The following is a 26,845-nucleotide window of genomic DNA, read 5'->3' as shown; positions in this document are numbered from 1 at the left end:
ACAGCCCACAGGCACCTAAAAACTCTGAGGGAGAGGAATCCTGCTCTCTGATTGGAAGAAGTGGCCCAAGAGAATAGCACAAATCCTATGACTTTTTTTCTATCTTCTGGTGCTTACAATGATGGATCCGATTCTTTTTTTGAAGTCTGAATGCTCATAGCTCTCACGCCTCTCCATACCCCCTTCCCTTTCTGCCCCATATCTGGGCAAAACTGATAGAAAGCTCAGATACTCCTTTGTAACTAGCAGGCGGTTCACACTATGGAGCTCCAGATCCCAAGAACTCACCCCAGCATCAGACCCCAGCATCACAAACACCAAGCCAGTCTCCTTGCCTGGTTCTCACAAGCAATTTTCAGACCAGCCTGAGAGCTCTCCCTGCTCTCTCCAGAATGTAATAACCCTTTTCATGCCTCCTAGTTGCATCTAGCTGCATGCGTGGCATCATTGATCTTAATATCCAAAACAAAACAAACAAACAAAAAAAACACTGGGGATGGGTTTCTAGCTCACTTGCACTGAGCGACCCCAACAGCTCCGGACATGGGTGCAGTCATGGGAAACACACGGCAGACGAGGGTCAAAAAGGGACACTCCAGGGAACCAGCGCACACCAAGGAGATCTCAGAAGATATCAGAGAGGAGGCCGATGAGGTGCTGCTCAAGTTGTTTACAAACCTGGCCTTATTCTCTAGCTGCGTATGTGTGAATCTGACCCTGAAGAGTCCGCGAGGGACTGAGAAATCGACCACGGTGAGATCACCGCCCATGGTCAGATTGGCCACTAGGTGGCGTACACACCGGCTCAGAAGAGCGCTGCAAAGGCTTTGAAAACAGAACCTATATCCACAGCAAGTTGGTCAGACCTTGCAGATTGAAATCAGCTAAGTTGATTGCCTGCTAAAACAGAAATGGCAACATTTTACAGGATTCAAACAAGGCTCAGAGTCTCATAATATCATTTCAAAATGTCCAGCATACCATTATTCAAATTATTCGGCATATCAAGAACCAGGAATAACCTAACTCAAAAAATATATACAATTGTCAAAATTCATAAACTGTATACAAAAAGTCAGATTTGCTGTATGTCAAAATATTTTAATTATTACAACGTAAAAAAATTTTCCTTTCTGGTGGTGACGACCTCCTCATGAGAACATGCCTCTCACAAAGGATCTTCAGCCCTCTGCAGAAGAGGAGAAAAGGAAACACAAGAAGCGCCTGGTGCAGAGCCCCAGTTCCTATTTCATGGATGTAAAATGCCCAGGATGCTATAAAATCACCACTGTCTTTAGCCATGCACAAACAGTAGTTTTGTGTGTTGGCTGCTCTACTGTCCTCTGCCAGCCTACAGGAGGAAAAGCAAGGCTTACAGAAGGATGCTCTTTCAGACGGAAGCAGCACTAAAAGTACGCTGTATCAAGATGAACGGGAAACCATCCCAATAAACATGTTTTGGATAAAAAATAAATAAATAAATAATTTTAATAATGTCATTTGCCTACAAGAAGCTCACAATCTAGGGTTGGAAATAGAATAAAAAATGGATAATGACATAACCTTTACCACGTATGATTTTTTGTTTTTGTTTTTGTTCAGTCACTAAGTCGTGTCCGACTCTTTGCAACCCCATGAACTGCAGCACGCTGGGCTTCGCTGTTGTTCACTATCTCCTGGAGTTTGCTCAAATTCATGTCCATTGAGTTGGTGCTGCCATCCAACAATCTCATCCTCTGTCGCCCCCTTCTTCTCCTGCCCTCAATCTTTCCCAACATCAGGGTCTTTTCCAATGAGTCGGCTCTTCACATCAGGTGGCCACAGTATTGGTGCTTCAGCTTCAGCACCAGTCCTTACAGTGAATATTCAGGGTTGATGTTAGGACAGGATAACGTGGATGCACAGGACACCTAACTCAATCTGGAGAGGAGGGCATTCGGAGATTAGGATCACCTTCCTGGAAGCAGAGATGCTTAAGTCTTAAAGAATAAGTAGGCAAAGAGAAGGTAGGTAAAGAAGAAGGTATTCACACCTAAGTAAGGGGCTTCAGGAGCAAAGATATAAGGTCTAGTGGGCATGAGGAATTATAAAAGTTTTGTTTTGTTGAGGTTCTAGCTGCCAAGTGGGATGCCCAGAATTCAGTCATGGAAGTCTTCATCATATACTACACTTAACCTGATAAATCATCGTATCTAGAATCTGATCTTAGTTCTGGCAACATTAACACAATGATCATAATGAAATCATGGCATCCCTCTGCGTCTTGGCTTCTTGTGGGAAAAAACTACAGGTGTGTGACCAATATCTGTGTGGCCCTCTGTTTCCCAGCCTCCTTTGCAATTGGGTTGGCTGCAGGACCCATTCTGCCTAAAGGATCTGAGTGGAAGTGATTCATGAAATACTCAGGGCTTGGATATCTAAAGTAGCCAGGTGCCTTTCCTGAATTCTCTTCCCCTTTCTCATGGACTTTTCAGGCCACGTGTTGAAGGGACATGAAACAAGATGGAAGGCACCTGTATCACTCAGTCATCACTTGGAGGAGAATGCCTGATCAGAAACATCTGTAAAGGAGTTTGTACAAGGGAACAGTCCACTTTTCTCCTGTTAAGCCAGTGAGATTTCATAGTTTATTAATGTATCATAGTCTAGCCTATCTGACTAATACAGTTTTTCCATTTCTTTATCAAGAGCAAGACAGACACCCCCCAAAGTCTTTTCCAGCTCCATAAATCTAACTTAATCTAGAGAAGGCTCTATTCAAGTTATCTGGCTTCTTCCTAGTGTTTTGCCTAAATTTCTTGGGCTCAGTTCTGCCTATACTCTTCCTTTCCAGGATAATTCTGTATCTTCCCTTGGAGAAAGGAGATGTTGCCAGAGACACCAGGACTGCATAGGCTCTGAGAGTTCACCTCGTATACCTTTCTACTGCCTGACTCATCTCTCTAACACCCCCTGCTATGTGGTGGTCCAGGGCCTGCTTGAAAATCTCTAGTAACTGGAAACTCGTGACCCTGACTATACAAAAGTTGTTCCTCCCGAAACATTCTAAATAAGGAACACACTGCCCATAATTTATAATCCCCAAGGACTGTGCTTAAATCCCCCTATTTTATTTTTCAAATATTCCATTCAAACGAATGAGTTGTAATTCCGTTTGGGACATCTGAGCCTTTGCCTGTCCTCTTCTCATCATGACAACAGTTCTTTTTTTCTTTATACAAAGAACTATTTATTTGGTGAGGTTGTATGGCCTGTGTGTGACAATCCAGAGATGCCTCTTATATCTATCGACTCCCTTATCCTCATGGATAAAGAGCTTTCTTTGAAAGAAGCTTGTCCATAATGTCAAGGACAAGATCTGATACGCAATGGTTGTCTTGCAGTTCACATCCTTGGAAATTTCAAGTTTCTGTGTGTCCTGGGGTTTCTCTGAAACCACAAACATCCTTTAAAAGTCAACACATCTAAACAAGAAAAGAGAAGGGAAACATCTTCATCTAGATGGAAAGTTTTAACATGAAAGCTTTTTGCAGTGAGGGACTCAGCATTCTTTGATGCAATGTGTTTAGTGGATAATGCTAAACAGTCCTTGAGTAATATCTAGCATAATCCATGAAAAAATGATAAACTGGACTGCATCAAAATTAAACTTTTGCTCTATATGGAAAAACTCTATCAGAAGTATGAAAAGACAAATCCCACATTGGAGAAAACATTTGCAAACCACAAATGTGACAAAGAACTAGTATCTAGAATACATAGAGAACTCTCAAACTCAAAAGTAAAAAAATAAGTCATTCAACTAGAAAATGGGCAAAGACATGAATAGACATTTCACCAAATGGTGGCAAATAAGCACATGAAGTTCAGTTCAGTTCAGTCACTCAGTCATGTCTGACTCTTTGCAACTCCATGGACTGCAGCACACCAGGCCTCCCTATCCATCACCAACTCCTGGAGTTTACTTAAACTCATGTCCATTGAGTCGGTGATGGCATCCAACCATCTCATCCTCTGTCATCCCCTTCTCCTCCTGCCTTCAATCTTTCCCAGCATCAGGGTCTTTTCAAATGAGTCAGCTCTTCGCATCAGGTGGCCAAAGTATTGGAGTTTCAGCTTCAACATCAGCCCTTCCAATGAATATTCAGGACTGATTTCCTTTAGGATGAACTGGTTGGATCTCCTCGAAGTCCAGGGAACTCTCAAGAGTCTTCTCCAACACCACAGTTCAAAAGCATCAATTCTTTGGTGCTCAGCTTTCTTTATAGTCCAACTCTCACATCCATACATGACTACTGGAAAAACCATAGCCTTGATAGACAGACCTTTTTTGCAAAGTAATGTCTGTGGTTTTTAATATGCTGTCTAGGTTGGTCATAAATTTTCTTCCAAGGAGAAAGCATCTCTTAATTTTATGGCTGCAGTCACCATCTGCAATGATTTTGGAGCCCCCCAAAATAAAGTCTGCCACTGTTTCTCCATCTATTTGGAAACACCTGGAGTAACAGGCAAATTTGGCCTTGGAGTACAGAATGAAGCAGGGCAAAGGCTAATAGAGTTCTGCCAAGAGAATGCACTGGTCATAGCAAACACCCTTTTCCAACAACACAAGAGAAGACTCTAGACATGGACATCACCAGATGGTCAACACTGAAATCGGACTGATTATATTCTTTGCAGCCAACGATGGAGAAGCTCTATACAGTCAGCAAAAACAAGACCAGGAGCTGACTGTGGCTCAGATCATGAACTCCTTATTGCCAAATTCAGACTTAAATCGAAGAAAGTAGGGAAAACCACTAGACCATTCAGGTATGACCTAAATCAAATCCCTTACGATTATACAGTGGAAGTGAGAAATAGATTTAAGGGACTAGATCTGATAGACAGAGTGTCTGATGGACTATGGATGGAGGTTCGTGACATTGTACAGGAGACAGGGAGCAAGACCATCCCCAAGAAAAAGAAATGCAAAAAAGCAAAACGGCTGTCTGAGGAGGCCTTACAAATAGCTGTGGAAAGAAGAGAAGCAAAAAGCAGAGGAGAAAAGGAAAGCACATGAAAGGCGAAATAAAAGGTGTTTACTTAGCCATTAGGAAAATGCAGGTTAAAACCACAATGTGCTATCACCACACTAAAATAGAAGAGACTGACAACGCCAAATGCTGGCAAGGATGCAGAGAAACCGAATCACTCACACATTGCTGTGTGTGATTTTTTGCATTTTTGCGAATGCAAAAATGGTACAGCCCCTCTGGAAAATAGTTCAGGATTTTCTTTAAAAACTAAACATGCACTAACCATACAACTCAACAATTCCACTGCTGGACATTTATCCCAGAGAAATGACAATGTATGTTTACACAAAAATATGTACATCAATGTTTAAAGGAGTTCATTCCTAATAATCAAAATCTGGTAACACTCCAGATGGTAAAACAAATTGTGGTACAAACTAAATATTGACACCTGCCACAGCCTGGATGAATCTCCAGAGAATTATGGTGCATGAAAAAAGCTAGTTCCCAAAGATTACACATTGCATGATTACACTTATATTCTTAAGATGACCAATTATTGAAATAGAGAATAGATTAGTGGTTGCCAAGAGGTTAAGGATGGGGTTGGACGTCAGGCATGACAGAAACTGCAGCTTGCCCTCCGTCTCCTATTGCTGATGACCCTTCAGCTCTACCATCTCCCACCTCCCCTTCCTCCTCCAGTCAGTAACTCTTCTTGCCTGTTCACTTGATGCCAGCCCCTGTGTGCCAGCCGTTATAATGTACTCCTGTACTTTTCAAGGTGCTGTACTGTGAGATTAAAATTGTTTTACTTTAAAAGGCAATAAAAAAGGATGGGGTTAGAGCAGGCAGGGAGGTAGGTGTGGTTATAAAAGCCCAACAAGAGGGAAGGATCCTGGTGATGACGGAAATGTTCTGGTTCTTGCATGTATCAATGTCAATAATATGGCTGTGATATTGTAGTACCATTTTGGAAGGTGTTACCATGCAGGGGGTACTGGGTAAACAGTATACAGAATCTCTCTGTATTATTTCTTACAATCATCTGTAAACCTATATATATAAAATGATTAACAAAACCACTCCCCATGCCTGGGTTGCAGTCCATACCTGGTAAATTACAATACTGAGAGACGTGAGCCAGGCATCAGTAGTTTTTAAAGATGGCCAGGTGATTCCAGTGGGCAGCAAATTTGGGGACCACTGAATTGAGCATTTCAGAAGCCTCTAAGGAGATAATCTAAGAAGAATGAGAAAAAACAAACAGTTTTCCTAAAGTTCTGTTAGAGGCCTCTTTGCAAAAGGGAATGGCAGAAGCATCCTATTATGTTTTGGGCACAGCCCCAGACAATTTGAGGGAGAAGCTCTGACTGTTTCTTACTCATCTTGCAGGCTCCTAGCATTGTTTTCCCTAACTGAAAGCTCCAGCCTCCATGCCAGCATTATTAACCACTTTATTAATTGTATTAACTGACAAAAAATATTTTATAAATAGTTCAATTTCTTCCTATCCATCTTTATCCCAATGATCTTTATTAAATCCAGCCTGAGAAGTGAGTTATATAAACGCTGATAGAAGTTCCAGGGCCTCCCCAGGTATTACAGGTGTGTGGCTGTTTTAAATTAACTCTCCATCCACACCTGGTTGGAATGTCAGAAACTAATATTCACTTCCCTTCTTCCATGACATTTGTTAGAGATACCACTTAAACTTGCTCTAATAATTGGTATGAAGTATAAGACGAAAGGAGAGAAAGAGACTGAAACTTTCCTTTCTTTAAGTTTGGACCCAATTTCACCTTTGCAGTGAGTCCTACTACACTGATGAGTGGATTTTCAGAATGTTTCTCCATTGCATGTTTCCAAATGTTATCATGCCCTCTTTTCCGACCTAAGTCTTCTCTTGGGACTTTTTTTTTTATTTATTAAAAACACTGTTTAAAATGCATGATCAGAGCAACATTAAAGTAATGAGAAAAGGCAGCCTTATCGGATAAGATAATCTGCTTTTCCTCAAAGATGCCATTTTTACTGCATTAAGGGTTGCTTGCTCAAAGAGATCTAAAGAAGAAACACAAATTAACTCTGTACATCAAGTCCTCTTTCTCACATCTGTTTGATTTTTACACTACTGGTACAGCATTGGCTCCATGGAGACCCAAAGAATAGGAAAAATGAGCTATCTTTAATATTTGTTTTTTTTTTTTAATTCCAAGAAATCTTCAGGGAAAGATGAAGTTAGAGATGCTAGGGAATGAATGTAAATCCATTTTACCATTCTTTTACTGCTAAGCAGGACAGAAGAGTCAGGAGTCATGTCCTCTGAAACACAGGCACTTCTGGATTTAAGCACACACAGATGCAAAGCATTCAACTCAGTTAAGGACAACGAATGGAAACAAAGCAATGCACAAGGTTACCTCTCACCCCATAATGGAAACTTCCCTTCGGCAACACCTGGACTCTACACAGTCAAGACGATTTAAATAAAAGACTCAGAGGCAGGAAACCCGTACTCAGCCCAGCTCTTTATGAACACAGCTTGTTGCTGCACCAATTTACTCTGCCTCTAATTCACAATTCTCTAGTCCCACACTCCTTTGGTTCTCACCAGGCATGGAGCCCTTCCCATCCAGCCCTGCTGCAAGGGCCTTTGCTCAGGCCATTCCTGCTGCCTGCAATGAGGGCCCCCTGACTGCTTGCTGCTGGCTCCCTCTCAGACTTCAGGTTTCAATTATAATATCCCTTCCCACTCCCTTCGTTCCAGAGTCAGTCTCTAACTCTGAGTCCTACTCTCAGACTCCTATTCCAGGGCTTGACATCTGTTGGGGGGCATCCCACAGGTCTGCAAGCCTTGTAGTTGTCCAGCCTCAAGACCAAAGAAACAGCCTGGAGACAGCGATAGAGACATGGGTGGTTTATTGGACGGGAGAATCCTACAAAGGGTCCTGGAGCAACAACTCAACACAATGTGTGGACAGGACACTGCAACAGCCTTTGCTATTCAGGGGAGAAGGAGGCTACCATTTACAGGGAGAATTGATGTCAGTTACCAGGGACTAATTAAGCCCTATAACTAAGAGGACTGAGTATTTCTGTGAGTGAAGCAGGGGCTGGTGGAGCAAGGGATGTACGCAGAGTGAGAGAACAGCCATCTTGAATGGCCTGACCATATAACATCTAACAGATAATTATTTGTGAAATTAATAAATGCTTTCTCTAAAAATTAATAAATGCTTCCTCCAGCTAGATGAGTAGATAGCCTAACATTTCTTAGGACAATTTCAGTGACTAATAAAAACTGACTACATTTTTCTTTTGGCCTCACCGTGTGGCATGCGGGATCTTAGTTCGCTGACCAGAGATCAAACCCCTGCCCCTTGCCTTGGGAGCAGAGAGTCTTAACCACTGAGCCTCCAGGAAAGCCCTGACTACATTTTTAATTAAACATGCACACCCATATGATACCTAAATACAGAGACTACAGTGATCAGCTCAAGCCATTCAGGATCTGAGACCACTTTCTAATGATGATATGTAGGCTACTCATTTAAGCATTCAGTGATCTGTGAGCCAGACCTGACCACTCTTGTTTCCCAGCTGTTTCCTCCTCCACTCACTTCCATGCGTCTAGTCTCTGTCCCATTCACCCATTAGAGACATCTCTACTGCCTTATGAGTCATAAGGGCCATTGACTTTAAAGTCTTGGAGAGCAAGGACCACGCTTTAAATAATAATAGCAAACACTATTGAGTATTTCCTCCGTACCAGTCAAAATGTTATGTGCCTTCCTGTGTTAATAAAATATGCAGTGGAGCCATGACTGGAACCCAGGCCCAACAACGGCAGAGCCGGTATACACACTCTTCTTTAACCTGGATCTGACACTTCTCAACGGTCAGCATGACCTTTGGCAAGTCGCCTCAGTTTCCTCTTCTGTAAAATAGGGATGACCCATTATCTATCTCAGACGGTTACTGAGAGGATTAAATGCTTAGAAGCCCACTAGACTCATTAAATGTTAGTTGTTATCATTATTGTTTATATTTACGTCAAAAATTCCAGGAAACCTCTCAGTCCTGGTTTTAGAACGGAAAGTCCCCTGTTCTCGGCAAAAGTTAAAAGTGAGTCTAGACGGCAGACTCAGGTAAAGGAGTCAGAGGTTCCCTGCTCATTCTCCACTGCCTGCCTCTTTCAGAGCCCACCTTAAAATTCCCCCTTATATCCTGGAGCTGACCTTTCCCCTCGCCACAATATTTCAGAAACCCGTACTCCTTAGTCTACAGGCCGTAGTGCAGAAAGCATTACTTTTTTGGTACATTCTTTTACGCAGACCACCGATCTGTTTTCTAAGAGCAAATTATTTGGTGTCAGGCCGTTCGTAAGTCTATCAAAAGGTTTTAAAAGTCCCGGCTACCTGAACGAAACGAGAGCATCTAGTGCCCCCTGCCGCCGTTCGTAGGAAACGCAACCAAATAAAAAACGCTCGATTCTTTGACCGTGAACTTTTGCTGATCAAGTTCTAAATAGAAATTGGTATAAATACCCTAAAATTGAAGCTAGATTCCCGTTTTATCTTTTCTAGAAGTCAATGCCTTGAAATTCAGCTGTTTACTTTGCCTACGCAAGAAAAAAAATGACTAGCTTAATTATGCTTTTCTCATTTACTTTTGCTTTCCTTGAATTCGACTGTACCTGTTGTGACTTGGGGATTTATTTGTACTGGTTTTTATCTTCCTCTTGGCTCGCTTTCACTTCCGTGAAGCCTGAGGCTGACGCCCAGGACAAAGGTTGAGGCGTCGGCTGGCGGAGGCGACCTCCGCCGGCTTCACCGGCCTCTGGAACCCTCCAACACGCCCCAAGAACCCTCTGACGCGCGCCGACCACCCAGCTTCCGCAGACGCGGAACTTCCCCGGATTTATAGAGCGCGCCGTTGGAGCCAATGGGACGCTGGCGCACGACTAAGTGTCGATGGGCTCAACCAATGAGCATGCGAGTTAGGCGATATGGGCCCGCCCACCTCGGCCGTATTGTCGGTCTGCTGGTAGCTCACGACGAAAGGAGATGGTCCCGACTATGGTCTGAGCTGTGGCCGGTGCCCACAAACGGGCTCCGCGGCGTCCTAGCCGGGGAGAGTACAGCTGGATCTGCTATGGGGGTCAGAAGCAGGTCAGGGCGAGCAGCCAGTGGAGACGATGCGCCCAGCCGAGAACAGGCACGGGGCCGCTGGAGAACCTTCCAAGAGCGAGCAGGGCGCGGGTAGGGGCTGGGAAACTCGGGAGTCCCTGGATGGCCTTGGGCATCGTCCCCAAGCCTCCTGGCCTGGAGGATAGGAGGCCGGGCGTCAAGTGTGCGCTCGGATTGGGGCTGAGCCAAGTCCTGCCGTGCCCCAGCCAAGACCTCCATCCCCCCGCACGTTCTCCCCTCCAGCTGGGAACGGGCTGTGTCACCGCAGTTTCTGCCCCAGGAAGGCCACGTTTCCTGACCGTGACATCTGAGCACAGAGGAAGACAGGGATAGACAGTAGCACTTTGATAAAAGTGTGTCTTCCAATTGTGACCGCCGCCCCGGCCAGGTTGCCCTTTCTTTCCCCTCCCAGCCTGAAGGGGCTGTGGTCTTGAGTTTTGTTAGGGCCTCGGTGGAGTTGAGATCTCAGTAAGGAGATGGTGCAGCTTTGTTAACTGTCTTTCCAAGATGGAATCTTTCATCCTCAGGGTGAGTGAGAATGGACTTTTGCTGCGAATTGTGGCTTTATTTGTAATCCTTCCAGTGAAAACTTTGGGATACCCAGCCCTTCCTTAGCTCATGGATTTCTAGTAAGGCATTCAAAGCTCATGACTTCTTTGTAAGACTTCTTGTGGCCATGTGTCTCACCCGACCTTTTCAGAAAATTGTTCATTGGTGGCATAAGCTGGGACACCCAGCCTGTGTATTAACTGTCATGTTTTGTATCAGGAGAGTGCTAGTTTTAACCTTTTTTTTTTTTTTTTTAATAACACTGAGTATTGTGGCCATGTTTTCTAAGAGGTCAGATAATGAAAATGAGAACATTTATACTACCAAGGCAGGCATGATCCCATCACCAAAAAAAAAGGCTAAACAACTGTGCTATGTTAACTTCCCTGCTGGCTCAGACGGTAGGTAAAGAGTCTGCCTTCAATGCGGGAGACCCGGGTTCAATCCCTGGGTCGGGAAGATCTCCTGGAGAAGGAATTGGCAACCCACTCCAGTTTTCTTGCCTGGAAAATCCCATGGACGGAGAAGCCTGGTAGGCTACAGTTCATGGGGTGGCAAAGAGTCGGACACGAATGAGTGACTTCACTTTCTTATGTTAACAGCAACATACAGTTGGGTCGAAAGGGGTGGGTGGTGGTAAATAATCTACACAGAGTGTGCAGTGTGTGGGAAAGACTTTGGGATTGGGCATAGTGGAGAAGCGAATGTGAAAGCACATTTGGAGACTGAATCTGGCAAATTCAGAATGAGAGAAGTGAGTGCCTCCAAACAAACCAAAAGTGTTGTCTTTTGGGGAAATGAAATCAGCCTTCAGTCAGAAGTATCAACAGCAGCTGCTGAATTAGCGTGGGTGTCCATGAACAGACATGCCTTGTCCTTTGGGTGCCTTGATTATTTTATGAAACTGAGTACAGTCACTTTTCCTGATTCAGAGGCAGTGACCAGAATATCCTGTGGTTATATGATGAATTTACAGATGTCAGCAGCTGGGCTGTCACAAGGCTGTGGAAACAAAGTGGGTGGATGTTTTTGGAGAAATGGAAATGAATCCCTACAAATCTAAAAACTTGTCATTACTAATAAGTAAAATTCCAAGTATTCCATGTTCAAACGTTTGTATTGAGTGGATATTTAGCTTAATGTCATCACATTGGCCTGAGCCTCAGTGTGGTAAGCATGAGAACAGAGCTGCAGGTCAGGGTGAATTTGACTTTTGACCGTATTGTATGCAGTTTTACCACTGCATCAAAGAGAAGGATGTCCTAAAGGCTGCAAGCAACTCAGAAAAGTATTATTGGAAAAGAAGACAGAAAGAATGAAAATATTATTCTACTGTATCTTGGGACAGAAATATGTCATCTTTTAAATATGGGAAATACCTGTTTAATCTTATTCATAGTTTCCTTTTAAAGTTTTACTTTATGTATCTTATTTATATATTTGTATTTAAAATATCCACAATGTGTCTATTTTAGAGATAAATGATACACATGTATTGAGATGCTTGTTCAAAATTTGACTGATGAGCAGAGAGAGGCCTAAATGATAAGTAACCACATGGGATCTGAAAGAAGAAAAGAATCAAGGACCTGACAGAGGGTTTGTTCTTTGTTTAAAAATCAACTAGTCCCTTGTGATGTTGGGTTCTATGAATCAATCTCCCAAAGCCAGGATGCCCCTGGAAGAAAGGATACAAACTGAGTTTCTGCACATTTGAAAATGAGGACCAGGCTCAGGATCACAGAGCACTTACTGATGTGCAAATGTCCCTGGAGGTCCTGCCTGAGCAGCCCATCTGCAAGTCAGTCGGGCTCTCAGCCTTGCCCTTCTTTTCCTTCACATCCACCAAATACAACTTAGGAAACCCTGCATTACTGGGGACTGGGAGTTCTGCAAATCCAAAGGGGCCTGAGGATAGAAATCAGGAATTGGAGAACCTGGATGGGAAAAAGAAGTTTCTGTGTTCCCCAACCTCTGACTGAAATTTAACATTTGTTTCCATTAGGAAAATAGGCAGCAAACCAAGTGGTACTGGTACCTGTGACTGTGTCATCCCCAGGAATCACAGATACTCACATGTTACAGATACCTCAAAGTATTGTTATATGCACCACTACTTGGAAGTTACAGTAATTATCACACCCACTCCTAGATCCCATGATTTAATAATGAAGCACATCTTTGGCACAGATGTAAATGTTTACTACTTTAATAACTTTCCTGCTTTGGATAACTTTATTTCAATAAAACTGGCTTCCCTGGCAATCCTGTGTATTTTATCTTGTACGTTTCTCCAGGAGTGGTGGCACATTGGAAGTGAAGAATCTGCTGTGGATAATGAGCAGACAGCTTTACAAAAAAGGCAGAGGTGAACAGATTTTGCTGCACCCTCACCTTGGGCTCTAATCTTCCCATTAGATGGAGTAGGTGGCAGTTGGTGGCATGTAAGTTGAGAGGACCGTGGCCCCTTTGCCTAAGAACCTTCCTGTTCTCACATGTTGTTCATGTTGCTTTTTTAGATGAAAATACCTTGAGTAGGAATATCATGCTTTCAGCCTCTAAAACCTCAGTGACAGGGCTGGAAGGGATCTCGGCATCATAAATCCAGGCTCTGGGGTTCAGGGGTAAGTTATTTACTTGAGGAGGGGGATCATATTAGTTAAAGATAACTGAGGTATCCCAAAGTCTTTGGTTTTATTCTGGATAGAGAAAGTGTCCTGGGAGTCTTGGGAGAGAGAAAAAGGGAAGGAGGGAGGAAGGAAAAGAGACACACACATGGGCGTGCACATGTATGGGAGAACACACGCACAAGGGTTCCAGCGTGCAGTGGGCTAAGGATGGGCATAGAAGGGGATGAGGAGAGCTGGAAAAACTCAGCACCAAACTCCAGGATACCACTTTCTCCATCCACATTCCAGCGCCTGCCATCAACTCTCCTATGCCTCTCCCAGAACCCTGTTAACTCCCTCGGCCCACCTTAAGACTTCTCAGACGTTAGATATAGTCACACTGCTTCCTTGAAGCACTTTTAAACACAAGGAGTAGATTCAGCAAACAAATTTCACAAGGTTTAATTTATATTCTTAGGTGTTTTTTTTTTTTTTTTGGAAATCCTATTATTCCCAGTCCCACGGCATCCCTATAGCTGCTTGATGAACCCTAGATGACGCTTCCCTGGTGGCTCAGACGGTAAAGAATCTGCCTGCAATGCGGGTGACCTGGGTTCGATCCCTGGGTTGGGAAGATCCCCTGGAGACGGGAAGGGCAACCCACTCTAGTATTCTGGCCTGGAGAATTCCACGTACAGAGAAGGCTGGTGGGCTACAGTCTATAGGGTCGAAAAGAGTCGGACACGACAGAGCGACAGCCTAGATGACAGCCTTCTTCAAATCTGAAGAGCTATTATATAAGGAAGTGGGTTGGAGTTACTGGCACTTGCCTGGAAGGCAAAACTGGAGTGAGGTGAGATGTTGTAGCCTGGAGGCAGGACTCACAGGTTTATCCCTGGGAATGCGTTATTCTGGAATTAGACATGATTTAGTGCCTTTCAGTTCTGGCACTCTGTACCTGGTCCCTTCAGGTACCTTAAGCCCAGCAAATCCTGGGTTTTACCAGGATGCTGGTCTCCGCACCACATCTAGATAACGTTGTAGATGGTGCGATGTAGTGAAGGGTGCTCGGGCTTTGAAACCAGACCAACTCGGGCTCTAACCTTTGCACCCCACTTAGGAGTTGAGTCTGTGGAAAACTCCTTCGCCTCTCCGAACTCTAGCTCCCTCCGCTGAAAATGGGGTCAATCTGCTGGAGAGTACGTAAAAGGCCTGCTGGAGAGGCCCCACAAACGCGCCTTAAATGAAGGAATCTCTTCTCCGGTTAAAAATCGTTTGCCCTCTGGAATCCCCGTTATACCCAGGTCCACGCCCAGTCTCGCTCCGTCCAGCAGGGGGCAGCAGACTCCAGTCCCAGGATCAGGGCCAGACCCGAAAGCCGGGCCGCCGGAGCGAGTGGCCAGGTCCCGAGCGAGTGACCAGGTGTGGCCGCCGCCTGGGATGCTATAGCGCCGGCACTGCAGGTGGTACAGGCAAGTAACAACCTCCGCTGCGCCGGGAGGGAACCGACCGGGTAGGACCGAGCTGCGGAGGAAGGGATGCAGCGCAGGAAGGGATGCAGCGCATGCGCATGAGGGGGCGGGGCCGGTGCTTCCTGGAACCAGCAGCCCCGCCCAGTGCTGGGAGGTGAGCTCTCAGTGGGAAGGCGCTGGTGGTGAGCTTAGCTTCTCGGTTCCAGGTACGAAGTTTTCCTGTAGCTGGCTCCCAACTTTTTTCTTTTCACCCGCGGGGAGAGCTTGAGGCTGCAGGTGAGCTGTACATCTAGCTATACCTTGAGATCTTTCTGCCCGTAATTTTCATGCAAAGGTGCAGAAATAGGCAGATAACGATGCCGAGAAACTTGGGAAGATTTTGCAGGGGGTGGAGTCTCCTCTTCCGGGTATCGCTTCTCTCCTTTTTCTGGAAAGTCCCCGAATTTCTTCCTTCCAAGGTCCTGAATCTCCTACCTGTCCTCCCTCCTCCCTTCCCGGAGCTAGGGAGAGATGGAGAAGGGGGTGGGGCCCTTGGATCATCGCAGAAATGCTTGGTAAGGTTTCAAACCTTCCCAGCACCATCCAGACTTCACTCGAAAGTCTTTCGAGCCCCCAAGGAGTTCAAAGGTAGGTAATTATTGATACTTAGCATATGCAAATAGTTTTTATATAATAGCTCAGGGAGATCTCTTAGTGGGTTCTCCAAATTTTGGAGGGCTAGGGACAAGGCAGGGCCCTGTCACCTAGTGTTGTGCGCTGTGCAGTAAATCATTTTGCTGCATTGCACCCAAGATGCTTTCTGGCTTTTCCAAGGGCTGGGCATTGCATTTGCGATGGGAGCACGTGATCCGTCGCGCATACCATCCTCATTGCCGTCCCCGCCTTGTTAACGCAGCCTCTGGCTTTCTTGTGTAATTCTGAGCAAATCAAACGGTCCTGCAACGGAAAAGGAGCGACAGGGCGAATTGCCTTTTGCTTGGATTTTCGCTGTAAACCCTTACAAGAGCTGAAAATAGATTTCTTTTGCTTCCTTAGAACAACACTCAGTTCACTAAGGAGATGAAGGGATTTTTCCTGGCAATAGAGCTGTGCGAGGGTAGGTCAGTTACAGAGTATCTTAAGGCAGAAGTTATTCCTGAGTTTAGTCTTCAAGGAGCTTGACTGGCGCGGAGGAGAGAGAAGGTCAACCGAAGTGTCTCTCCATCAGGGCCCCAAGAGAGGGCCAGTGGAAAAACTGGGGTGGGGGTGGGGGCTCAGAGGAGGGAAAAGGAAACAGCCTTCCACAGCAGGTGATTGACTTAAGGAAAAAATTAGGTTCCTGTTACCACCTGATGATAAGTGATTTCTCTCATAACTTCAGCTCTGTATGTAAGGGTGTTTCCTGACTGTGTGTTGATCATCTTAGACTGAATATGTTTCCCTGTCTCAGGAAACAATAGCAAGGCTCTTCTCCTCACTAGTGGTCCAAGCCAGAGACTCATCCCTTCCCTGACAACCCCGCCCCCCCCCCCCCCACACACACACACCCTGGGTTTGTTGATTCAACCACCATCATCTCTTGCTTGGCTTACTGCTTCAGACTCCCAGCCTATCTTTACCAGACTCCCTTTATAGGGCTTCCAGGAGTCGTCTGGCCCTTGCTCACCTGCACCCCCTCTTTTCACACCCCTTGCACTTCTCTCCGTTTTAAAACCATGCCATGCTGTCTCATGCCACTAGGCTTTCGTAGGTGTCTCCCTTCTGCCTAGGACACACCCCTCCTTGCCAGCCTCCTTCCTTGCTTTCTCCTGCCGTCCTCAAGGCCCCCGCTGGGTCCCTGCTTCCTCACAGAATGAAGCTTAGGCTCCCAGGCTGGGAGGGTGAAGCTCCTGGTTATAGGGCCTGTGCCTCTCCTCTGAGGGCTCCCTCATGCAGCTGCCGCCTCCCTGGTGCCACACTGGAAGTGCCGGAAGATCAGGGCCATGTCCATCAATGGGGCTTTCCGTCTCTTCCTGCTGCCGGCACATAGAAGACACCCAAGAAATCGTTCTTGATGTAATTGAGTATACGTGCAAGTTATATCAGTACTATTATGGCTTGAGTCTATGAACGCCTGCATCTTAAATCCACCCTGCCTCAGTTGATTTCTTACTGTGCTGAAATAGTATTGCCCTTGTTCACATCAAGCTTAAAAACGGGTGTAAGAGTGAAAGGGAGGATCATCATTTGAGCAGCTAATATTTGTTGGGTGTTCAGCGTGTGCCAGGCATGGCTTCTGAGTGCCTTACAGCGTTAACTCATTTCATCACCATAGCAACTCTGTGAGGTAGGTATTTTTATTATCCCTGTTTTACAGATGGAGAAACTTAAGATACAGAGAGATTAAGGAACATGCCTAACATTACATGTTGGTGAAGACAGGCATACACTGTGGAATGTGATGGGCTCCTTGAGAAAAACAGGAAGTAGGACTGGACGTGAGGTGCTCACAGGGCTGAGGGTGATAGGTCTCCAGGTGCAAGACAGTCCAGTGTGGGCTAAGCTACGAGGCCAAGAAGTGCTTAACGCAGAATTCAAAACTTTCAGGAACTTCAGTGTCACTTGCACGTTCATTCTTTTGGCAACTAACTTAGTTTTTGGAAGTACTACTGATTAGGAATGAAACTTCTCTGAGTCTGCTATCTTGGTTCTGCTGTGTGACCTCGGGGCTGCTGCTTGCCTTTTCTGTGCTTTAGTCGCCTCATCTGCAAAGTGGATAATGATAGTACTTACCTCCTAGGGTCGTGGTGATAATTAAATGAGTTGATACATATAAGGCCTTATAGTGGTGCCTGGCACATGGTAACTGCTCAGAAATGACATCGTCATTATGATTTATCCATGGTTTTGGAACACAGGTCCTTCCTTCTTCTATATTCAGCCCCGCTGGACCACTTCTTGGGCATCAACAACCATCCTGTTTTAATTCTTCATCCCACAGACATTGAGAATTTTCCATCGTTGCCTCCTTTTCAGCGCCATCACCTCCTGTGCCTTGGGCTCCCAACCTCAGACCCTTCCTCACAGTAAGTACTAGCTTACTTTCCTTTTCCATTCTTCTGGGTGAGTTTGTTACCAGTTGCTACAGAGAATTAAAGATCAGGTTAACCTCAATGGCAAACAGTGAGAACACTGTGAAAATACAAAAAATTCTCATATACCATTCCTTGTGTATACAAAGATAATTATTTTTCCCAGGGAGAAAATAGAGATGTAAAAAGATGTGCAGTCACCACCAGGAATCTTAGAATTGAAAAAAAAAAAAACCAAAAAACGCTAGAGCTTACCTCGTCTATTCCCCTCATTTTGGGGGAGTTGGCCTTTTAGGGATGGGGCATGGTCCAGGGTCCAGCAGCCACTAGTGACCAGAGGCCATGTGTCCAGCCTGTAGCCAGCACTCTTTCTCCTACGTCTTGGAGAATTCCAGGCAGGATTTCCGTGGAGTTTCTTCGAACTTTTCACCTGTGGGTGTTTCAGCTGCTGCTGTGAGGCCTGTAGGATCTCACGGTCACTCAGTTAACTTCTGCAAGGGCTGCCTTGCGTTGAATCCTTCAATGGTTTCCCGTGGACCAAGCGTGGGTGTCTCTGCCAACACAGGAGAGCTGTCTCACAACAAAGCAAAGAGCACGTTGAAAGGGAATCAGTCAACAAGCACATGTCCTTGTTACCCCTTTCCTGTTCTTAGGTGTGAAGAGGAGCGGGTACAAACAGGAAAGAATTACAAGATAGAGTTAAGGTCAAGGAAGTTAGAAGAGCAGACGCTCCAGACCAGGTGGATGGTGCAGGTGGGAGTGGTTAAGGAGGTTGGGGTGTGGCTTAGAAGGCGTGGTTAAGGAGGTTAGGGGTGTGGTTGGGAAGGGGCGTGGCTAAGGAGGTTAGGGGTGTGGTTGGGAAGGGGCGTGGCTAAGGAGGTTAGGGGTGTGGCTGAGAAGGGGAGTGGTTAAAGAGGTTAGGGGTGTGGTTGGGAAGGGGCGTGGTTAAGGAGGTTAGGGGTGTGGTTGGGAAGGGGCGTGGCTAAGGAGGTTAGGGGTGTGGCTGAGAAGGGGAGTGGTTAAAGAGGTTAGGGGTGTGGCTGAGAAGGAGAGTGGTTAAGGAGGTTAGGGGTGTGGCTGAGAAGGAGTGGTTAAGGAGGTTAGGGGTGTGGTTGAGATGGGCGTGGTTAAGGAGGTTAGGGGTGTGGTTGGGAAGGGGCGTGGCTAAGGAGGTTAGGGGTGTGGCTGAGGCGTGGTTAAGGAGGTTAGGGGTGTGGTTGGGAAAGGACGTGGTTATGGAAGTTAGGGGTGTGGCTGAGAAGGAAAGTAGGTTCAGAGGGAGATGGTGTGCAGAGAATGTAGGTCAGGGAGAAGGGGGCAAGTTCCAGGCACGGGAGTGCAAAGTGAACATGGCAAGGTCACTGCCCCGCTAGGAGACCGCGCTAACCAGAGCAGAAGTCCTGCTGGGGAGGTGGAAAGGCGTCCCCAACTGAGAGGACAGGACAAGTCTTGCAGACAGGAAAGGAAAATCATCCTCAGGTGTCTCCCTGAGTGATCTTGAGAGTGATGAGGGTGGGGAGACGGCGGCTGAGTGTTTGGAGAGGGGGAAGATCTAGCTGCCTTTTTCTTAGTGGACTGGAGAAATTAATTTATATAATTCTGTGGAATGCACATCATTTTTATATACATTTGCTCCCCCAGACTCTTTTTATCTTGTAAAATATGTCCCTTCCCCCTTGCTTTAGACTTGAACCTTGCCAATGGACCTGATTGGTTTTGGTTATGCAGCCCTGGTGACATTCGGAAGCATTTTGGGATATAAGCGGAGAGGTGAGGCCAAACCAGATTTTTCCTCAAAAGGACCTGGTGGGAGGTTGTGCTGGGATCATCTGAGGAGTCTATAAATAGGACAGGAAGCTAATGAAGTCCTCAGGTGGCTGAGGACCAGCATTTGGTGGGAGGATTCGGGGAAGGAGGTGGGGTTCCCTGGGGCTGGGTGAACAGAGCCTGTCATTCCAGAGCCTGGGTGTCTGGGTCTCCCTTCATCTGTTAATATCAGTTGCATAATTAATTGAGTTAACCTCCTCAGGGCTACTCATTTATTATCAGATGAGTTTTTTTTTTTTTTTTTTTAACATACTCGTAGTGTCAAAAGGGCTTCCTTTGTAGCTCAGGCTGGTAAAGAATCCGCCTCCAATCTGGGAAACCTGGGTTCGATCCTTGGGTTGGGAAGACACCCTGGAGAAGGGAACAGCTACCCACTCCAGTTTTCTGGCCTAGAGAATTCCATGGACTGTACAGTCCATGGGGTCCCAAATGTGTCAAAAAACTGAATTATGTTTATATTGTGTGTGGCAACAGAAAATTTGTTCAGTACTTAGTTATAATATCTGAAGTGGTCTCTTCATCTCTGTCCCAAGGTGGAGAAAACACCCAGTTGATAAAATAAAGGATTTCATGGAGAAAGAAATGAAAGGCCAAGTTTTATATTTTACTTTGTTTTAAGGTAGATGCATTTATATAATCACAGTGTCCCACATTTCTCTTTCTTATTTTTTTAAGAAATTCATAAAATGAAGTTATATTTTGAAGACTGTTTTATCAGTGACATTGGGGGACTTGAATTTCAGGTCTATATGGTTTTGAAGGTTACTTCTTTTAGTGATTTTTTGAGGTGTAGGAAAAGGAGAGCGAGAGCGTGTGTGTGTGTGTGTGTGTGTGTGTGTGTGTGTTGGGGTTGCTGCAGGGTGTGGCAGGAAAGGGTTACTTTAGTTGTAAGGCATCTTCTTCCACTTGTTGCCTGAAGAATTAAGCTAGAACCTAGTGCATGTCACTTCTGTTTCTGGATGGGTGTGTGTGTATGTGCATTGCTGTAATGGTTCTTAACCCTGCTGCAATCTGAATTTTCTGTAGATGTTTAAAAAACAGAGATGCCTTGTAACTGAATCACTTTGCTGTACACCAGTAACTAACACAACACTGTAATCAACTATACTTCAATAAAAATAAATGATACATTTAAATCCCTCTCCCCCCAAAAAACCCCAGAGGTGCCTTGACCCTAGAGATTACAATCTGATAGATTCTAAATAGAGTGAGTGCCCTGAAGTGGGGATGGTGTGTGTTGGTCACACTATCACTGGCATGTGCCCTCTTGCTCTCTACCCAGAGCACAGGAAGACCTGTCTGTCCCAGTGCCCGGGGCAATGCTGGGCAGGTACTGGGTGCGGAAGGGGATGGGTTGGCAACTGGGATCAGTGACCGGATTTTTCCTGTTACTCGTTGTCGTGATCCAGCCCTGAGTCCTTATGTGTTGAGGCTGGAAGCTTTGTTAATTATTCAGGAGAGAACCACTGCTTGGTTTGCATAGGACCCTCTCTACCTCCATGAGTTGAAAACATCATTTATCTTATTTTTATCATCACAAGCTGAGAGTGAAATAATAGAGGCAAAGAGAATAGGGGGAATAAAAGAGGGACATAAAGAAGTTAGATAATTGTCTAAGATCATGCAGTCGCCATTGGAAGCACGACGATAAGGCAGGCTCTATCTCCATACCCATCCCTCCCATTGCTGTGTTCTCGGGGTTCAGCATGAAACAGTCATTTCTTAGAAACTGTCCATGGATAGCTGACACCTGATTTGGCCTTGTGCAGTTACAGTGCCCAAGAAGAAACACATTTCTTCCACTTGTTGCTTATATCACACATTAAGTGATAAAGATATGTCTTCATTTGAGGATTTTCTACCTGAACCCTTACTTTTTTTTCCCCCTCCAGGTGGTGTTCTGTCTCTGATTGCTGGTCTTTTTATTGGGTTTTTGGCTGGCTATGGAGCTTACCGTGTCTCCAATGACAAGCGAGATGTAAAGCTGTCACTGTGTAAGGCATTTTTTTCCTGGTTATGCAAAATCAAAGCCTGGGGGTAGCTTTTTAATACCCAGCCCAGTGTCCTAGAAAATACCGGTCAGATGGCAGGTGGCAAAATGCTTGTATGGAGGTGGAACACTATCCTTGTTCCTTTCTACACAGACCTCATCAAAAGTGATGATGTTGCTGCCAGGCCTCAGAGGAATATTTCTGTAAAGTTTGTTACTAGGAAGAGAAAATAAAATTAGAAAAAATGAGGAATTATGTCTGAATTTTCTGCTAACCCTCCTAAATGCATGTTAGCATAGTTTATATTACTGTGAAAATATCTAAAAAGTGAGTCTTGGATTGTTTTATTGAATTCACAAACTGCTTTTAGATCCCACTTTGCCTTAAGAGTTAACCTAGAAAAGCAAGGCTGGGGCTTCCCTGACTGTCCAGCGGTTGAGACTTTGCCTTTTAAAGCAGAGGGTGTAGGTCTGAACTTCTGGGCAGGGCACTAGATCCCACATGCTGCAAATATGACCTGGCACAGCCAAATAAATAGATAAATATTTTTTAAAAAGATATACGTATATTGGGCATTTTATTCATATGCACTTAAACAGTTAATATATGTTATTGCCAGTCATGTTGATTTGTGTATCAGCAAGTGATTTTGCCTTGAAAGTTGTTCTTAAATTGTGATATCAATGGCCTCATCTCTTACATAATCTCTGATCATAGTGGTTCAGCTCCTAAAAGGCTGATATGGTGCTTCTGAATTTAGTATTATTACTAGACTGTTGTTATATATTTCATCTCCAGGCATTCATTTTTTCAAAATGGAATGCTACAAAATAAAGTCAGCCTTTTCCTACTGTTATTTTATTAATCAAGTCTTACTTTAAAGATTCACTTTAGAAACTGATTCTTTTCCTTCCATTTATTGGATGTCTCCTGTGAGTCTAGGCATACTGCCTAGTGTTCCTGAGGAAACTTGAAAAAGATACAGTCTTGGCCTTCCCAGGAGTGTTCTATAAATAGAAATTTAAGTTAGAAAAGCACTTTTTCTTTTCAAGATATTTCAGTAATGGATTTTAACATGCTTGTTTACTCAGAAACCTTGTTGATTAGCTAATTTATAAGGTATTTTGACAGAACACTTTTATCTTTTCAAGAGCATAGCAACTCAGTACCAACACATAATCATTGTTTTATCAGAAAGCTGAAATCAAATCCCTCTGTTTCACAAGCAAGCACTGATAACATGTTTGAGGCCCTGGTTCATGCACCGGTCTGTTTTTTAGTTACAGCTTTCTTCCTGGCCACCATAATGGGGGTGAGATTTAAGAGATCCAAGAAAATCATGCCAGCTGGACTGGTTGCAGGTTTAAGGTAAGAAAAACCTATTTTGATCTATTCTTTTCTCTGCTGTCATTTTGAAGTGCCGAATTTTGGGCAAAAGTCAGTTTTAACTTGAAAGGTCAAAGTAATTTTTATTACAGTCAGCATAACTGTAAAACCTTAAAACATCATCCATTCAATCAATTGCTGACATTTATGTGCCTGGGAATGTTTTTATCAAATACACTTAGTTTTGCTGTAGTATCTGATCACATGTACACAATTACCGTTTTTCAGAATAAAGATTTAAAATCAGCCTCATTTTTTTTCTCAGGATTTACCTGTCTGAGACAGTAAGTGTATTCATTTAAATCTGATATCTCTCTTAGAGAGTTCGACAGTGATAGTCTCTCGCAGTTATTTTGAGTTTTTAAGAGAGAAAACTTAATATTTTTTAAAAAGATAAACAGGGAGCTTCATGTTTCTCTTAATCTTAATTCTTTCCATGAGATTAAGCACATTCCCAAGTGAAAATTTGTGCATAACATTTTAAATTCTTGGAAGCTGCCTTTATATGTTGAAAGCTGTCAATGTGTTAATTTTCTTTGATGTACGTTTTCACTTTTAACAATTTATGCAAAAGAAATAATGAGATGTATACAAAGGCTGATGTTTATTGCAACTGTGTGTCTAGTTGAAGACATGAACTGAAAAATTAGAAGCAGCTTGAAAATTCACCAGTAAGGAAATGGTTCAATAGTTGTTTTGTCCACTTAGTGGAATATTGAGCAAGCATTGCATCTCATGTTTTCAAAAACCATTTAGTGATGTTTGAAAATATCAATGACAAAATAGGAGATGAAAACAGAATAAATAACCAAATATAGTGTGATCTCAATTTTTTGAAAGTCTGTGTATAAATAAGATAGGAAGGAAATTCTTCAAATACTTCATATTAATAATCTCTAGGTGGTAATGGAATGAGAAATTTTCTGCTTTCTACTTTTCAATAGAATTTTCTAGCGCGGCTGGATATAGTGTTTATGATTTGGGAACAAAAGTGTGATTATACAGGGCTGATTTCTAATGAGAGTCCTGTTCTAATAATGATGCTTGGCAGTGGAAAGTCAAAGTAGGGTTTACAGGTTAAAAAGACAAGACTCCAAACTTGGAAAGTAGCTGAGATTGTAATAATGGCATAAAATTGCCCCTTGATGAGTTTTTCAAGCTCCTTGCCTTTACTAACTATTGAAAATTGTGTTTTCTAACCTTTCTCTTATGAAAGTTCAGCCCAGATTTTCAGAAGATTGAATTCTGATTTTTCTCCATCACTTATTGAACATTTTTAAGTGGCCAGTTCAGTCACATCTTGGAATTTCAAGTACAGGGATCCTGAGAGCGTCTCTGGCCCAGGGAGTAGCAGCAGAGATGCACCCTGGAAGCCGGGGTCTAGTACCACCTGCTAGGTGGGCATGTGAGCCTTCTCTCGCCTCCTGAGTCACCTCCCCTTGCCTGTCTTTTGTTTTAATCCAGCCTCTTGATGATCCTGAGACTTGTCTTACTGCTGCTTTGAGAATCCAGAGGAAGTGAAAACTAAATCTGAGTCATTCTGCTGTAACGGGCAGAAGCCCACTGTTTGTGTTGAAAAGATAAATTCCAGTGTGGGATGTTCGATGTGGTCTTATTTTATGTTGGAAACTGCCCGAGAAACACTGTTGCCTCTGATAAGGACACTAGTTTGAGGGATTTTTGTTTTTTTTAAATAAACAGTTTAACCGTTTTCCAATTGTTAGATTCTGATTTCAATTAAGATATTTTCATGAAATTGTGAAGTATATCATAAATTGTGATGTACTCTTTGATTTTTTTTATATGTCATGTTTTATAGATGGTGGTTCCCAACACTCATGTCTGGAATAAGTTTAAATTATAAACTAACTTATCAGATGATGGAACGCCCTAAGTGGGCTTCACGGAATGCTCTTGTATCTATTTGTCATTTGTGTTATATTTGATTTTTTTTCCATTTTAATTGTATTTCTGCCAGTGTTTTTTTTTTTTCTTTAATAAACTTCATCCCCAGCACACTCTGTGCAAATAGAATGTATTCAGTATTCAAATAAAAGACCTGTTTTAAACCTGTTTCTCTCATTTTATTTTATTTTTTTTTGTTTCTCTCATTTTAAAATCTTCTCTATATCCTCATCATCTTTGATAGTATTTTTCCCAAGGATTCTATTCTACTCCCTTTATAATAACAGAAAATAAATAAAAGTTTAAATGTTTACAATTTGGAATAATAAATATTAAGAAAATATACTGATACATGGCTCCCTGATTGTTATTCTTTAATTGTAATTCTTTTATGTTAAATAGTGTTAGGGCATCAGATCACCCTCATTCTATACTGTGAAGATCAACTGCAGTTAATTAACTACCATTCTCAAAACCAAGAGCAAGAAACATCTCTATTTCCAGGGAATCCTACCATTTTAAGAAGACAAGACAAATGCCTTCTCCTTATTCACTTACAAAATATTTTCAATATTATTGCATAAGTTATAGGAACTCATTGTAGACAAATCAGAAAATATGGATAAGCTAAAAACATTTGTCCTCCTTACTGGCCTTTTTTCTCAGATTGAGCAGGTGTTTAGTAGATCTGTACTTTTCCTTGTGGCTATGTCTTAATGAGTAGAAACATGGCATTCGCAAGGTAGAGACTGGGCACTTAACTACCTTTAAAAAGAATCCTGTGTAAGAGTGGAGTGTGTATGAGGGCATCTCTTCTTTTTTCCCCTCTACTCTTTGTTTTCACAAAATAAGTTCTCTTTCACACTACTATATATAAAATAGGTAACCAACAAATACCTACTATATAGCACAGGGAACTATATTCAGTATTTTGTAATAACCTGTGATGGAAAAGAATCTAAAAAAAGAGAGATAACTGAATCACTTTGCTGTATAACTGAAACTAACACAACATTGTAAATCAACTATATTTCAATAAGTTTTTTAAGAAAAACAAAAACAACCCCAAATAAGTTATCTCTGGGTCTGCTCATGGTGCCCAGTATGAAGACTTTCTCTCCACCTCCTCTTCTGTGTCCCCAAACTTTCTCATTTCAGACAGTTGGTGGTGGGGATTCCCCTCTTTCTCACATATTTTCACCAGCAAAAGAAAAAAAAGGGGGGGGGGGTGGGGAGAGCTGACATAATCACCTTGGTGCTCTTCTCCAAGCCTTTGTTTGATTCTTAGGAAGCCCAGAGACAGTGATTTTCCTAAAGTCCCTCAGCTAAAGGGTGGGAAGGACCAGGGCTGGGATCTCTTCTTTCCAAGCCCACCACCTTCTGGATACTCTCATCTTGCTGCTGCTGCTGCTGAGTCGCTTTAGTCATGTCTGGCTCTGTGTGACCCCATAGACGGCAGCCCACCAGGCTCCCCCGTCCCTGGGATTCTCCAGGCAGGAATACTGGAGTGGGTTGCCATTTCCTTCTCCAATGCGTGAAAGTGAAGTCGCTCAGTCACGTCTGACTCCTAGTGACCCCATGGACTGCAGCCCACCAGGCTCCTCTGTCCATGGGATTTTCCAGGCAAGAGTACTGGAGTGGGTTGCAATTGCCTTCTCGGACTCTCATCTTAGCAAATGTCTAATCTGTATTTAACTACTTTTGAGAGGAAGAAGACATGTTCCAAAATTATTAACAAAGACAAGAATACAGATAGGGGTAACCAAAATAAACCAAAGCTTCCCCCAAAGCATTTTCCCTTAAATTTAAAGATTACTTGTGACTTTTATGAAGTGTGATTTGAAAA

At 43.6% G+C, this 26,845-nt stretch overlaps 2 protein-coding genes and 1 long non-coding RNA gene across 6 annotated transcripts in view; 2 read left to right on the top strand and 1 right to left on the bottom strand.

The window, feature by feature from the left end:
- Positions 1–9,895, bottom strand: part of LOC122429762 — a 29,391-nt gene extending 19,496 nt beyond the window's left edge. The window contains exons 1-2 of the long non-coding RNA XR_006266129.1: positions 9,718–9,895; positions 6,132–6,261 (exon numbers count right to left, since the gene is read on the bottom strand). This is a non-coding gene — a long non-coding RNA (uncharacterized LOC122429762). The remainder of the gene's footprint in view (positions 1–6,131; positions 6,262–9,717) is intronic.
- On the top strand, positions 1,147–19,878 carry LOC122429761 (40S ribosomal protein S27-like). Of its 2 annotated transcripts, XR_006266128.1 has the most exons (2): positions 1,147–1,464; positions 19,864–19,878. XR_006266128.1 is itself a non-coding variant. In XM_043450386.1 (1 exon), exon 1 carries the CDS (start codon positions 1,162–1,164, stop codon positions 1,408–1,410), a length of 249 nt encoding a protein of 82 aa, XP_043306321.1. In that variant the 5' UTR covers positions 1,147–1,161; the 3' UTR covers positions 1,411–1,470. The 2 variants fall into 2 exon arrangements, 1 of the variants encoding a protein (XP_043306321.1); XM_043450386.1 differs by lacking the exon at positions 19,864–19,878 and having other exon boundaries at positions 1,147–1,470.
- Positions 14,962–25,168, top strand: TMEM14A (transmembrane protein 14A). 3 transcript variants are annotated; one of them, XM_043450383.1, is made up of 7 exons: positions 14,962–15,116; positions 17,800–17,884; positions 18,544–18,643; positions 19,576–19,660; positions 21,610–21,711; positions 22,989–23,076; positions 24,559–25,168. In XM_043450383.1, exons 4-7 carry the CDS (start codon positions 19,591–19,593, stop codon positions 24,596–24,598), a joined length of 300 nt encoding a protein of 99 aa, XP_043306318.1. In that variant the 5' UTR covers positions 14,962–15,116; positions 17,800–17,884; positions 18,544–18,643; positions 19,576–19,590; the 3' UTR covers positions 24,599–25,168. The 3 variants fall into 3 exon arrangements, with proteins under 3 accessions (XP_043306318.1, XP_043306319.1, XP_043306320.1); XM_043450384.1 differs by lacking the exon at positions 18,544–18,643; XM_043450385.1 differs by lacking the exon at positions 18,544–18,643 and having other exon boundaries at positions 14,971–15,046.
- The last annotated feature ends 1,677 nt before the right edge of the window (positions 25,169–26,845 follow it).

This window comes from Cervus canadensis, chromosome 28, assembly GCF_019320065.1.
Source record: "Cervus canadensis isolate Bull #8, Minnesota chromosome 28, ASM1932006v1, whole genome shotgun sequence".
Taxonomy (NCBI): domain Eukaryota; kingdom Metazoa; phylum Chordata; class Mammalia; order Artiodactyla; family Cervidae; genus Cervus; species Cervus canadensis.
This window is presented reverse-complemented; position numbering and strand designations above follow the sequence as displayed.

Excerpts from the sequence above, each read along its gene's own strand:
- LOC122429761 (XM_043450386.1), top strand. The coding sequence starts at position 1,162 with ATGCCTCTCACAAAGGATCTTCAGCCCTCTGCAGAAGAGGAGAAAAGG.
- TMEM14A (XM_043450384.1), top strand. The coding sequence starts at position 19,591 with ATGGACCTGATTGGTTTTGGTTATGCAGCCCTGGTGACATTCGGAAGC. Across the intron at positions 21,712-22,988 it reads AGATGTAAAGCTGTCACTGT|TTACAGCTTTCTTCCTGGCC; the intron begins GTAAGGCATTTT and ends TCTGTTTTTTAG. Across the intron at positions 23,077-24,558 it reads GGACTGGTTGCAGGTTTAAG|CCTCTTGATGATCCTGAGAC; the intron begins GTAAGAAAAACC and ends GTTTTAATCCAG.